Below are 14,060 nucleotides of genomic sequence, written 5' to 3'. Positions count from 1 at the left end.
TGGAACATGATGGTTTTTATTTCTTATTTTTATATGTACCGGTTTATATGAAGAATTCTCAGCTGTTTATGTAGTTATTTTTTTTTACCTATTTAGCTTTCGACTTGACTTTATTGATGCTACTTGCAGCGAGAGTATTTTTTACTCCATCGAAACAAGTTGGATCATAAACAGGGATCTAATTACGATATACCATAACTTGAATAAAGTACAGAGCAACAAATAGGCCTACATGTTCATCTATATCTCAATGAAATGCGTGACTAGCTCTGCAGGGCTGTGATTGCGTATGCTACAGGTTTAGCTCTATTGAGATTCGTCTATTGTAGTATATGATCTTAAGTACTGAAATCTACAGCACGTCACTTTTCTTGGAAAGAAAACTTAAATCAAAAACGAAATTCTTTACTCGTCATGTATGCATATTAAAACTGGCAACTAAACTTTATATCTAGGCACATTATTCAATGTAAGCCCAGGCGGATATTGCCATTACTTAGCCTTCACATGGCAAATTTATGGAAAGACATGGTTCCCATGTCTAGATATCCTATTCCCTCAACTTAAAAGTCCGAGTTCGCCTTCTGTAGGCTACCGGGTTGTCTTTTGTAGCACCCAAGTCCTGCACCTCTCCGCTCAGGGGTGACCTTAGGGTGTTATTAATTTTTGCTCCTTTTCAATCTTGTAGATGAAAGAAAAACGCGTTTCCTGTTAGTTATCTGTGTCTTTGTTCAAATTTTACATCTACTACCTTAAACTTCGGTAATGACCGCCCAGTACCCGGAATATTTCACATAATCGTTTTTTTATTTATCCTTCATAGGAGTGCACTGACGCTGCGTGGAGAGGCCCTTCAGCGACCGGCTGACTGACTTTCCTCGTTGAGTCGTTCTTACATCGATCACTGATCATCATTTGTCAGTATTTTATGTTCCTGCAGTATCTTCCTTCCCATGGTGTCGTTTAATCTGAAGATCAGATAACAAAGAAGACGGATAATGGCGACTAGACCCAGGTCTTATTCGTGAGTATAGCGAAATTACAGAAATATGCTAGGTAATGATGCACAAGCATTGGGCCTATATTTATATCACAGATGTCACAGATGTCATTCTGTATTTCAAAGAGGTCGCTTTTCAGGCGACATTGGCACATACATCGGACTGACGTCTGCATGGACATCATAAAATTCAACTTGCCGTCTGTACTCATTCCAGAGAGAGAAAATACTACACAATTGGCATAACTTAACTTTATAGCCTTAGGGGTGTTAGTCAAAAAAGATAGCATTGGCGATTTTACATTTAATTTAATGAAACAAAAGTTCAGCTTCATTCTCGCGCAGTTCATCAAATGCTTTCTCCAAATGGTCACTGAATGCCTCCTTCTTGGTTATTGGTGCATAAAAATCAACAGTCACATTATGAAAATATATCAATTGAGAATGTCATTGTCTCTCAGATCAAACCGTTAATTAAGCATGTCTGTTGTTATGTGGGAACTATTCGGTGAAACCATGGAGATATATATAGAAGGAGGAATAATTCAGACTCTTCAAAGTGTTCAATGTACGATACCGACACAGCAGGACTCGGGCTTTGTTTTAACAGGGGATTAGCCTCTCTGCCTTGTGGCAGGTCTTTGCTCGTGCGCTCTCAAGATTATAGCAGCTTTTGACACACGGGGTAAAAGGTATTCAGAATGCAACCAGTCATGCTTCGCTTGCTCACAACAGAGCCCCTCCTGTTCAGGCGGCGAATAATGAATAGAGAACATCGGTATGGATGTCAAACCACTTTGCCAATTTCCTTGGGAGTATCATGTATAAAAGTAAATAACATTATAAACAAAACATGCTACTGGTAGGTGAATAGTAATAACCGCACTTGCATGGTTTGTGTGCCTTATGAAGACGGCAATTTCTTATTTGTTATATTTTAACATCCTTTGCCAAGCAAATGAAGATATTACATGTATACATTTGTACAAGCCTATCATCAGTGCCAGAGATACTTCACATATTTTTGTCCAAACACTAGAAAAGTGTTTTATATGTATATTTACAAAGTGTGAAACAGCTGTAATATGTAGACTTTTTCATCAATTTGATAACTTTTTCATTGATTTCATTGATAGTGCCCTTCTGGTAATTGATGTGAATAATTTTCAGCATTTTTTTTTCACAGTGCTTAAATGCAGTGGATTGAAATGTGATGCATTTATTTCACCATGACATACTAATCACGTTTGAATTTCCGTCTGTTTCTTTGTCATTTCGACAAAAATATGACCATTTCCATCCCATTCTGTCTGTATCAGTGATTATAATTTGAAGTAGGTATATTGGCATTGGACCATTTCACCTGGAAACTCTTTATAAAATCTGGATAAAATATAGGCCTATTGGCCGTTAGTGCAAAGGAAACTCCACTTCGTGTCGAATTTCCGTTTATTAGATTTCAGCATAAAGGGTAATTTTTAAATAATCATAAAACAACATGCTGCAAATATATATATATATATTATTAAGACTCTGGAGTTTTTAACAAGGACGACATTCCCGTCTGATGGGAGTTGGATTTGCCCATATTCCATTTCAGTGTACCTGTAACGTGCCGAGCTATGGTCCATGATTTGGTAGTGTAGAAGACCTTAAAAAGCTCCGTCTACACAAGGCTCGTCAACAAGATAAAACTTCTCAGCCCTTTGTGAGAGCCAGAGGGCCAATGTCAGGATAACAACAACAACACTAAAATAAAGTGATTATATAAATGACCGCTTTATTAATTGAACATACAAGTATATGAGTAAATCGAGGAAACAAGTTGCGTCCAGCGAGGTCTTCCCCAATGTTAACCTCCTCCCGCAGTCGCCCATTCCAAAGACCTACAGCGTCGAAGCTGTCACTGCCGACCCACTCAGTTACTCCCACGTTCCCCATGGTCATCAGCGTTGAGCCTTCAGGCTGAAACCAAAGCCGTGCCCCGAACACACTGTAGGGTACCTGCTATTTCCCAGGTGTCGAAGCCCGTCAATCTGCCCAGGCTCTGAAACCATCACTCCAGTGATGCAAGAACGAGTCTGTGCCCCAAGTTCTGATCTGTGCTGGCAGTGGTTCGCTATTTATACCATGTGCACCAGCCAAGCATAAACCACAGAAAGTTTCTTCCCCGTCATGCACTCTTCATTCTTGTGAGCAAAGCAAAGCTAGTTGTGCTCATCAGTGTGTGTTAGATTCATATACGGTCATTAGAGCAGCTGGCAAGCTGGGAAATCATTACACACCAAAGTTTATTGACCCCTGCCACAGTGGTACACTGTAGATTCAGCCCTTGCAAATGTCTCCATAAGCATTGGTTCACAGGTTATATGGACAAAGATTAGCAGAAAGCTAAAAATCGTTTGGCAGAGGCGTTCATAGCAGGTTATCCTCTTTAATGAGCTATACTTTTAAAATCAGTGGGTACTGCGCATGCGCGCCTATGTCGACCAGCAGTTCTCTTCGAGAATATAGGAATGTAGTGTTTACAAATATCAAACTTGTTATGAAACTGCTTATGATGCCCTAAATTGCCACGTGCACATTCAGTTAAGTATTTCCGTGATCTTATTTTTCTAAACTATAGATTGTTAGTTGTGCTGAAATGTGGGTTTATGGAACTCAAACATGACCAATTCTGGATATTTTTGAAAAAGGTCCATGTATTTCAAGAGGGCAATTTTCTGAAGTTTCAACCATTTAAAAAAAGTTGAACTCTGGGGCCCATAATCTGCCAGCACCAGGTAAATGGCACAAACTAATGCTAGCTGCAAAACATAATTTTATTACACCATGTAGGCTGGAAAATAGTGAAAAAATTAAAAAAAATTTCTGATAGCTCAATAAATATCATTGTCCTTTACATACTGTATCTTATGGTACAATAGTCCCATAAATGTGATTAAAATGCTCACTTAGACACACAAATGTGACCTTACTACAGTTTGTTGTGCGCAGAATTTGGACGTTTTTTACTCCAACTTACTGCTCATGGTGGGATCCCAAGCCAGGCAGTTCACTCTAGCCCCGCTCGCGGGCACTCTGTGAAGCGCGGTATCATACATTGGACATCAAAGGCTGCCTGGCAGCGGGAGGTATCATTCAGAGTTGAAAGGCACAGTGGGTATGGCTGGCCGGTTGGTGACCGTGCAAGTTGTTCCTCCTTCCATATGTACCTCCATGGTGAAACTAAACAGAATTTTCTGAATATGGCATATTCTTGAAACCAGATGCTGCCAGTTTGTTTTTTCACCAACTTGCCTCATACTTAACTTGAAAGTTGGTTGGCTCCTTGTTATGTCATGTTAAAATGTCTTGATGAGTAGTGCAGAGCTCTGTGAAACTGTTTTGTCTGAAGGCCAGAGTTTAGTCAGATATTATAATTACATTGTACTAACCAGGACTGAGTTGGTATGGCTTTAATTAACCATCGTCACCAGTTGTTCACTATTGTTCACTTCATTAAAGCACTCTTGAACTTTGACATTTCACCCTTTCTGCTTGTAATTAAATCTTCTTAGTATCTCAGTGTAGGATTATGCCATTGATTGTTGCAGGGTTGGAAATTAGGGGTACATGAATGCATATATGCACCTACCTCTCAGCCGGTGTACCCGAAAAAAGTCTGCTGCTGCAGCCATTTTCATACATGTGCAAATTGGTGTATGAATATGGATGTGTTAGTACCCTTGCTGGCTTAGCCGCCGTTGCCCACCAAACAGCCTTAGCTGCAAGTCCATTTATCTTAATTACTGTGTGGTGATTTGTCTAAGGCTTTAAATCAGGAGCTTTCTCAGGTAACTTGCGGGGTGTGGTCGTTTTTTGTTATAAATCTACCCGTTTTCCACCTCCCATGGATCTAACATATGATATTTGACAAGTGAAATATTCATCTTGGAATTGAGTAACTAAGGTATGACATGATTAAACATGGTTCAACTGAAGGGACCATCGTGGCTGAGGTGGTTAGCATGTCTGTGTGATGCAATGACCTAGGAACCTCTCACCAATACAGTCGCTGTGAACTAAAGTCCAGCTCATGCTGGCTTCCTCTCTGGCCATACGTGGGAAGTACTTCCAGCAACTTGCAGAGTGTTGTTAGTTTTCCCTGGGCTCTGCTTGGTTTCCTCCCACCATAATGCTGTCTACCATCATATAAGTGAAATGTTCTTGAGTATGGCCTAAAACACCTATCAGATAAAAAAATAAAAAATCAGTCAACTAAATAAGTAAATTAATGTGTGTATCTTCAGTTTGTTATGTCATTGACTTATGTGGTATATACTAATGGAAAGACTTTTGTTGTCAGTGTACGAAGTTTCTTTTGAGGTGTAACTATGACAATGTAAAGTAACAATATTGTTCTAACAAATTGTAAGAGTTATATTTTTGTCTTGTGCTTTTGTCATCAGGCGATCTGGGGACACTCTCTATAATACATTGAGCCTAGAAAAAACAGCTAACCAGGATGATATCAAGAAAGCCTACAGACGTGTAAGTTGGAATTGTATCAGTTTTTGTGTCATATGCATGTGGTATGTGTATAGTAGCCCTTATGTTTCTGCTTAATATTGCAAAAATTAAAATTTCTGACATTTTAAACAATGTAAAATAGCAAAACAAATTCTTTTGTATGGCTTCGAAGATCAATCAAATAAATAAATAAAAAAACCCACACTGAAGGAGCAGTATAGGAGCACTAACTCTTGATCAGTGAAGTTGTGAAGTCATGAGCCGAAATACTGTTATGCGTACTAATGTAAATACATAAAAAAAAATGTATTGTATTGGGTAATTACCATAATACCAAAACATGCTGCACATACCGCTTGTCGACCTTTGTTTGTTTTGTAGACGGTCCTGTATGATAACATACAATCCTAATTTTGTGGAAAGATCTGATATGAGCCTGTGTATTATTTTGTTGTAACTACAGTAAGATACCACTCACTGTCTGTTTAACTCAGGAGAATATGGGTCCTGAATATTATGTTTTTTCACTCTTAAATTGATTGAACAGTGAAATGTAAGAAAGTAAAGCACAACTGTACAAATAAATACTGATACGATAATTGTAACACAACCAGGTTGAAACTGATTATAATTTTGATTCCAGCTTGCCCTGAAATATCACCCAGACAAAAACAGAGATGACCCTAACAGTGCTGAAAAAGTAAGTGTATATGTTGGCATTTTATCTGTAAGTGTCGGTACAATGTTTCACAGCTGAAAATTCTATTATATTTCCTGAATTAATGATGTAACTCAAGATAAACAAACAAATGATTATTAAGTAAAGTGTTTAACATTCGCTCATTAAGAGGCATGTAGAAGTTGACGGAATAACATCACAAAGATTCTAAAGGGATAAGAACTTCTGATTTATTTCTTACAAGGTTTCAATGTTAGAATCTGTAATGTAGTGTGTAGCATTCTCATTTAGCACTTACAAGCATGACCATGTCTGCGTGTAATACTTGACTATATAGAAATTTATTGGCTGTATATTATTGTTTCACTTGTACCTCAAATATGTTTTCTTGGATAGATCACTTGAAGTGGTTTTAATGTTCAGTTTATGGCCTGCATTCATTTCATGATTAACATCAGACTCGTCAAATGACACATTTTAAAGTATGTCAGTGTCAAAATCTCAAATGCAAGCTAAAATGATAACGATCGAGATGATTTACAATTGGCATCTGCAAGATCCAACCAACATGGCTGCATCTAGTTTTGCTTTGTGCATCTGTGAATGCTGAGTTCTTTTAATGATCTTGCTTCTAATATAGTCTTTTGTACGGTCTTCTGTAGTTCAAAGAAATTAACCATGCAAACAGTGTGCTGAGTGACCCTACCAAGCGTGGAATATATGACCGGTATGGATCACTGGGATTGTATATAGCTGAACAGTTTGGAGAGGAAAATGTGAACACTTACTTTGTGTTGACGAGTGGATGGTGTAAGGTAAGTTTTTGTAATGATGAGTTGACTCGCCAATGCTAAGGTATTAGTTAAAATAAATGTTTAAAAGTACATTCAAATTCCAAATAACTTTGGACAAATGAACTTTAAAATTTTACTGAGGCTAGTAAGATCTTCAGGTACGTGATTTGAAAATTCTCACCCTTTTTGGTTGATATAATAAATTGTTCTTTAAAAAATTTATCGAGGATATCATAAGATCTTCAGGTATCTAACTTTAAAGTCCTCTTTCTTTTTGTTGGTAGGTAAGGTATAACTGTTAAAGCTGTACATTTTTGTACAGCTGTTGCCAGCTCCTGGCCTGGTCAAGATTTAGTAGGTGCTTAGCCATGTTTCTGCTGCTCAGCAACTGTTACCTGACTATCGCCATGCAGCTACATTACATTATTATTATCATACTTTTAATCACGTTCTTGTATTGACACTCATGTGTCTCCAGTGATATAGAGGAAGTAATTATATCTTATGTTCTTTTTCCAGGCTTTAATGATATTTTGTGGTATCATAACTGGCTGTTACTTCTGCTGTTGTTGCTGTTGTTGTTGTAACTTTTGTTGCGGGAAATGTCGGCCCAAACCTCCAGAAGATGATATGGATTATGCTAATTTACACGTAAGTGACTAGTTGTACATCTGCTGTTTCTCTAACTGATGTGGTTCTAGTTTTTGGGTTATTTCTGGGGTTAGGTTTTTTCTTCATGTCATACACATGAATCACTTACTGTACCTTCTCAAAAATTTCAAACACACCTTCAGAAAATGTATACTACGATGCCTTGCGAGGACTTTTGTCAAGTTGTACACTCTCTGTGGGGAGTAGGGGATTAAAGGTAGTCATTCAGTGACAGCTGTCCATGCGTCTGTCACACCTCAGTGAGTCTCACCAGCTTCGCAAGATGGGGAGAGACAAGATAGACGGCTGGGTTTTTAAAGGTTCACTTTTTGTCCCATTGAAGGATTGTAAGGGGCAAAGATGGACTCGATGTTGCGATGAAAGTCAAGATGTAAAAAAAATTTTAAGAAAAAGAAAAAAACAACACCAAGTCCATGACGAGGGACTAAGCACGTGTGTAATTACCAGATTTTCAGCCCACATCATTGCCCCATGCCTACAAGTCAGGCATTTGACACAATCAACATTCGGACGTGGATGAGTATGTGAAGTGGCTAGCGAATGACCTCCAGTTCTTTCACTTTTGAGTCCATTTTTATCATAACAACATGTGGTGTGGGTTGGCTGAAAGTTGAGGGAGACATCCAAAAGCAGATGTAGATTCATAAACATCACTTTACATGCGATGTATGTTTTTTTCAATTTACGGAAGGAAAATACTAAAATACTTTTTAAACATCAAATGAGGGAGAAGGAGAAATGAGGTAAGAGGGAGAAATTTGGACAGAAAATAACAAAGTTAGTATCGAAGCATTTGTAACCCATAGTGATTTTACTAGATGAACTGATACTGTGAGTGGCACTTGGTGACTATTCCATTCACTATAGGGGTCTTTGACCAATCAGGGCCTCTGTGGCTCAGTTGGCTAGCACAGCGTAATGACCCAGGAGTCTCTTGCCAATACGGTCGCTGTGAGTTCAAGTCCAGCTCATGCTGGCTTACTCTCCGGCCATATGTGGGAAGGTGTTCCAGCAACCTGTGGATCTTCGTGGGTTTCCCCCGGGCTCTGCTGGGTTTCCACCCATCATAATGCTGGCCGCCGTTGTATCAGTGAAATATTCTTGAGTACGGCATAAAACACCAATCAAAAAAAAAAAACCAATCTAACTTGGATTGACCAATTCAAGTCTGGTGTTGGAGACTTATGCTGATCAAGCCATGCTTCTCAAGGAATTAAGGGTTCTATTGCCACATTAAAGATGACACCTGGTTTAAAAGTTTTTGCATAGTGGGTAATCATTCATTCATCAGTATATCTACCTGTAGGCCAGCCGATAATTTGGAAAAGCTGCTTAAAAATATATTATCAGCGGGATACATACAAGCTTTCTAAAGCCAGTACCTATGGCAGTTGCTCTGCATGCAATCTTCATTTTTGCAATCCACAAACCTATGCACACTTTGCATATTTTGCCTCACAAACGCTCAACTGAAGAGTTTGTCAAGATGGTTCAAATTAATTGCAGTTGGAATGAACTGAGTGAGGTTCCAAGGGATGGGTGTTAGGGACCTGTTGATGTATTTACTGATACCGTGTCATACTCTGCATCATTCGTAACTTTTGAGCATACCTTTTGAGAGTGATAAATAAATTGATACATATGAGAATTTGGCAATTGTTCGGATTACTTTAGACCTTTATTAGGACAATAAACATATATATGTTTAGGTCCTGCATCTGGAAATGACTCCAGGTGTCAGATTAAATCTACATGGTTTGTATTCTTGTTGGGGGACTGGCAGATCAGGCCTTTCATCTTTTCAGTTGGGTCTATCCACTTGAACTGTGTTTTCTGTGCGAACACTGTCTGTGTACTTTGTGTCAAATTAGTGATGCCTTTCACAGCAATGTATACTCTTCAGAGATCGATACTATCTGGTGGTCGTCTGGTACGTAACCAGTGAGCTTTGAATTAAGGTATTTAAAAGTGTTACAAAGCCCTGTTTATCTAATTTAATGACATATACCTGGATGTACACACACTGTTGTCTTTCTCTTACATTTTCTCTTATAAATCTCCTTATATTTAAAATGCAACTGAGTGATAGCATGACCTAATTAACTAGGGTGAATCATATGCAGTGTTTTAGACTTTCGAGGCAACGAGGAAAATATCAAGGCATTTCGTCACAATGAATTAAAATGTTGAACATGTATGTTATAAACTTTGGAGGAAGCTTTGAATGTGCTGAGATATTCCTTAACGATTTCTAACACAACTGTATGTATTTCTCAGGATGAATTCAGTGACAACAGTCCTGGCTCTGACTCTCCTATCACATCTCAGCCTGTTGCTGTGAACAGTACCGGAGACAAGCCTCAAGAACCAGCAGCCATTCCCCTTCCTGCTCCAGATGAGTCGACAACCCTGAAAGTTCAAGAAACAAAGAACTATGGAGCAGAGTCCTAACTGAAGTAGCCATTAACATAGAGAGTTACCCATGTTATGTGGCTAACTGGTTCCCTCTCTCCTGAGGGGAATAAGCGATGTAGCCTCAGGCTGAGGTTAATCCTCATTAAATAAGCAAATAAAACATTATTATGTTGATGCTGGAGAAATAACACATATTTTAACTTAGAACTGTAATATGTGGCCTAATTTCTTATTTGTATTTAATGTGTGTACATATATGCGAATCGCCTGTACAATAGAGTGCCTGTACCAATTGATGTCTTGATGAAGATGTGCAACACATTAGTTTTTCTCTTTCTAGTTTTCATTGCTTTAAGGTGTATCTCTGCTAAAACAGTGCACAAGTTTGAAGGACGTCAGAAATCCAAGTTGAAGTTTGTTATGTTAACTATTATACAGGCTTTTTAAATTGGGAGATCGTGTCTGTTTTGAAAAATCAGAGCTCAACATGAGGCTGGTGTTACGTAAGGGTGGAGGGAATTCTAGAGGTTTACAGGATATATGTAGACTGTTGCAGGTCTGATTAATGGCTTTTTCAAGGCGTTTTGGGTGCAATATAGAAAATGATATTGATGAAACTATCTTCATGTTTGTGGGTGCACTATTACCATTGCATGAAATAGGAAATTCAGTGAACACCTTTTAAATGCTGCCGCAGTTGACACTTTCTGATGTTTCAAACTGAAAAAGAGCAATTATGGTAATTTGAATAGGCTGGTATCGCTGACCAGTCATGGAGGAGTGTGAGCCGAAATCCCAAGTATTAGTTGCGCTGTTATGGCAATACAAGTGTTTCCACATTTATCATCAGCTCCCAAAGTAAACTAATTTTGATATAATTGAAGCATGCTCGTATCAGTATCTGGGGACCCTTTCTGATGCTGACAATCAGCAGGGAAGCTACTCTGTTAGCATCTGATGTCCGCATTCATTGTCTTGTATATATGTGTGCTTGTTTATTTGGTTTTGGGATATATCAGTCCATAAGCTTGGTACATATATCGTGACTTTTTTTACTCCCAGAAAGTGCATCTCAAATTCATTGGTGTTCTGGCACTTCCATGTCCTAGGTCACCCCTGGATCCTTGGCTTTGTGCCGGGAGACCTCCCCATTCAACACCTTCCACCCCAAATGATGAACAGTGGAATAATCAGTTGATGTGTGTAAATGATGTTCTCTAGTATGAGGTATTCTTTAATATTGAGAGATATCCATTTAAAAGACAGTGTAAAGGTCTGAGAAGCGAGTAGTCATAATCATGATGGATAAGATCTTGATCGTCAGATAAATAGTTTTTCATGCTCTCATACCTAGTTACGTTTGTTTATGTAGATTAACAAGTTAGACAATTGTTTGGACCTTAAAAGCATGTCAAACTTACACCAGTGTGGATGAATCAAAACAGACAAATGACATAATGATGCATTCGGGTTGTTTCATACTGGTTAGCTGGCCTACAATTATAAACATTTGTGGAATTAAATAGACACGATCCCTGTGTATTATAAGATTCTGTTGTCAACTGATTTGGCATAAAATTGTAGCAACTTGTAGCTTATTTTTGGCTAGAAATAAACCACAGAAGTTCTGTAATTTTCTGAAATGAGTGATAGACATTTCTGTATGTTGCGTTCAACAGTTGTAAAGATGTATACTAAAAATACCAGAAAGAACACTTGGCTATAAGCCACCAGCTTACTGTGTACATTTTCAATAAACCTACGCTTAAAATAAAGAATACTTCCATAATCTTGTATACTAACGGGCTTGTTGACAACAATTTTGCAAAAAATAGAAAGCATTGCAGTTTGTAAAAATAAAACCGTACATTGAATAATTATGTTTGCAGAATCATAGGATCTTGATGAATTTTCGATCAGGTTTCCTGCTCACATATTCTGTAATACCCTTGGAGTTTTGCAAGGGTATCAAAGCAACCGAAATTACTGTATATCTTTTGTGATGTCTTCTTGTACTTTATTTTTACTTCTGGTTTTTTAATTTTTGGTTGAGGTAGCATTAATAATCAGATCAGACACATTCCACCCCAATATTTGTTGTCCAGGGAACACGTAAAATATTCATTATGACCCACATAAATACTACGGCATAATAAAGTAAGCTGCTTCCCCCACAAGCAGCATTTTTTTGATTATTTTCGTTGCTTGTTTGGCCTTCATGTGTCTAATCGGCCATGTGTGAATCTGCTGTGATTATTGTCCATGTATTACCCTTTGACTGTTTACATTGCCCCCTTAAGGTTGTTCCTATTCACTGGTGTTAATAATTCATTATTTTTATGATTATTTATTGTTTTAGGATTTTTATTTTCTCACTTGTAATATCACAGAAGTGCCATTTCATGACATCCTGTAATTGATATTTAAACTAGACACGATATTGAAGTCCTTGAAGAAAAAAAAACTTACATTTAATGAAATGGCCTTTAAGAAACCACAATTTTGTAACCTGTAAGAAATTAAGTGAAACCTCTATATATATATATATATATATATATATGGACTTAACAATAAAATATTTTGACGCTTGATCTACAAGTTAGCTGAGCTTTGAAGCAGTCACCTACAGATGTGTGTATCTGTCAGATGCTAGTAAAAAAATTGGCTTTTAAGGTTTTACAGTGTTGATACATTGTGATGTAAAGATTTTGTACAATATGAACTTCATTGTTTGCTTTGCGCTTCCTTCCTCAAAAAATATTCATGATTAAAACCAGAACAAATATTAGGCCATGAAGTATTCTTACAAAATTTTCAGAATGAATGCCTAGATTTCATTATGCAAATGCTTGAAGAGGGCATGGTAACATAATTGTAAAAACTAAGTTACAGGTTGTTCATATATTTTTTCGCCTGATCAGTGAGCCATTTTGCCAATGTCTGTGCATAACTCTTATAGTAAGGTACTTGGAACAGTTTTGTCTCTGTCTTCTGAGTCATCTCATTGTTCATTACCTTTAACAGCACAAATGAAAAAGTTTAATATGTCTGTCACAGTGGCATTACACATACTTCACAAGTCAAGCCAACTACTATTAAGTGAAGTTTTCTTTCTGTCACAGTTCAACATCTATTTGTCAAAGATTCAACAGTCCAGTAATTTGGCATGTGAATAAGTAATTAGGCATGTGTACTGTTGTGATTAAGCTGTTTTACTTTGTAGCTGACACTTGATCTGGTATTACTGGTGTCTCTTTAAGATTGAAAATAACCCAGGTCATCTGTAGATATAATACTGTTACTTACTATACAATCATGTTATAGATTCACCTCAATAAATTTGTTCTCTCGCATTAGTCTGCTGAACTTTGTTGCTATGGGTCTTTAGTACATTTATTTAATTGGTGTTGCCTCCATGGCTGAGGGGGTTTGTAGTTTTTTTCCAGAAGGCCAATTAAATTTATTTATTTATTTGATTGGTTTTTTATGCCGTACTCAAAAACATTTCACTTAGGACGGCGAGAGGAAACAGAGCAGAGGCCGGGGACACCCACAACCATCCGCAGGTTGCTGTTAGACCTTTCCATGTACGGCTGGACAGGAAGCCAGCATGAACTTGACTTGAACTCACAGTGACCACATTGGTGCGAGGCTCCTGTGTCATTGCGCCGCACTGGCATGCCAATATCCAAGGATCACATGCTCATTCTGCTGCAGTTACCTCCCTTGGTGCACTCTGACTTCTGCTTGTTTGTTAAGTAAATAACTACAGGATGGCTAGACCTGCTATCGATGTACAACTTCAGCTGTTTTAAAGTACCAACTGATCAAGCACACTATTTTTCTGTGTAATAAAACAGAGACCATATTAGGGGATGGGGTATCAGGAATTGTAAGTTCTTGACGAGATATTCAACTCGTGCTTTGCACTCGCTGAACATCACTTCTCTGGAGCTGACAATTCCTGATGCCCCATCCCTCAACATGC

The 14,060-nt window shown here is 38.0% G+C and overlaps 1 protein-coding gene across 1 annotated transcript; it reads left to right on the top strand.

Moving 5' to 3' along the window:
• Nucleotides 1–646: 646 nt before the first annotated feature.
• On the top strand, nt 647–12,596 carry LOC135467662 (dnaJ homolog subfamily C member 5-like). The gene is made up of 7 exons (XM_064745455.1): nt 647–710; nt 824–1,024; nt 5,452–5,533; nt 6,156–6,212; nt 6,854–7,006; nt 7,505–7,636; nt 9,935–12,596. The coding sequence occupies exons 2-7, from the start codon at nt 999–1,001 to the stop codon at nt 10,106–10,108; spliced, it is 624 nt and encodes a 207-aa protein (XP_064601525.1). The 5' UTR covers nt 647–710; nt 824–998; the 3' UTR covers nt 10,109–12,596.
• The last annotated feature ends 1,464 nt before the right edge of the window (nt 12,597–14,060 follow it).

The sequence above is a fragment of the Liolophura sinensis genome, chromosome 6 (assembly GCF_032854445.1).
Source record: "Liolophura sinensis isolate JHLJ2023 chromosome 6, CUHK_Ljap_v2, whole genome shotgun sequence".
Classification (NCBI taxonomy): Eukaryota; Metazoa; Mollusca; class Polyplacophora; order Chitonida; family Chitonidae; genus Liolophura; species Liolophura sinensis.
The sequence above is the reverse complement of the archived record's forward strand: the minus strand, read 5'-3'. Positions and strand labels throughout refer to the sequence as shown.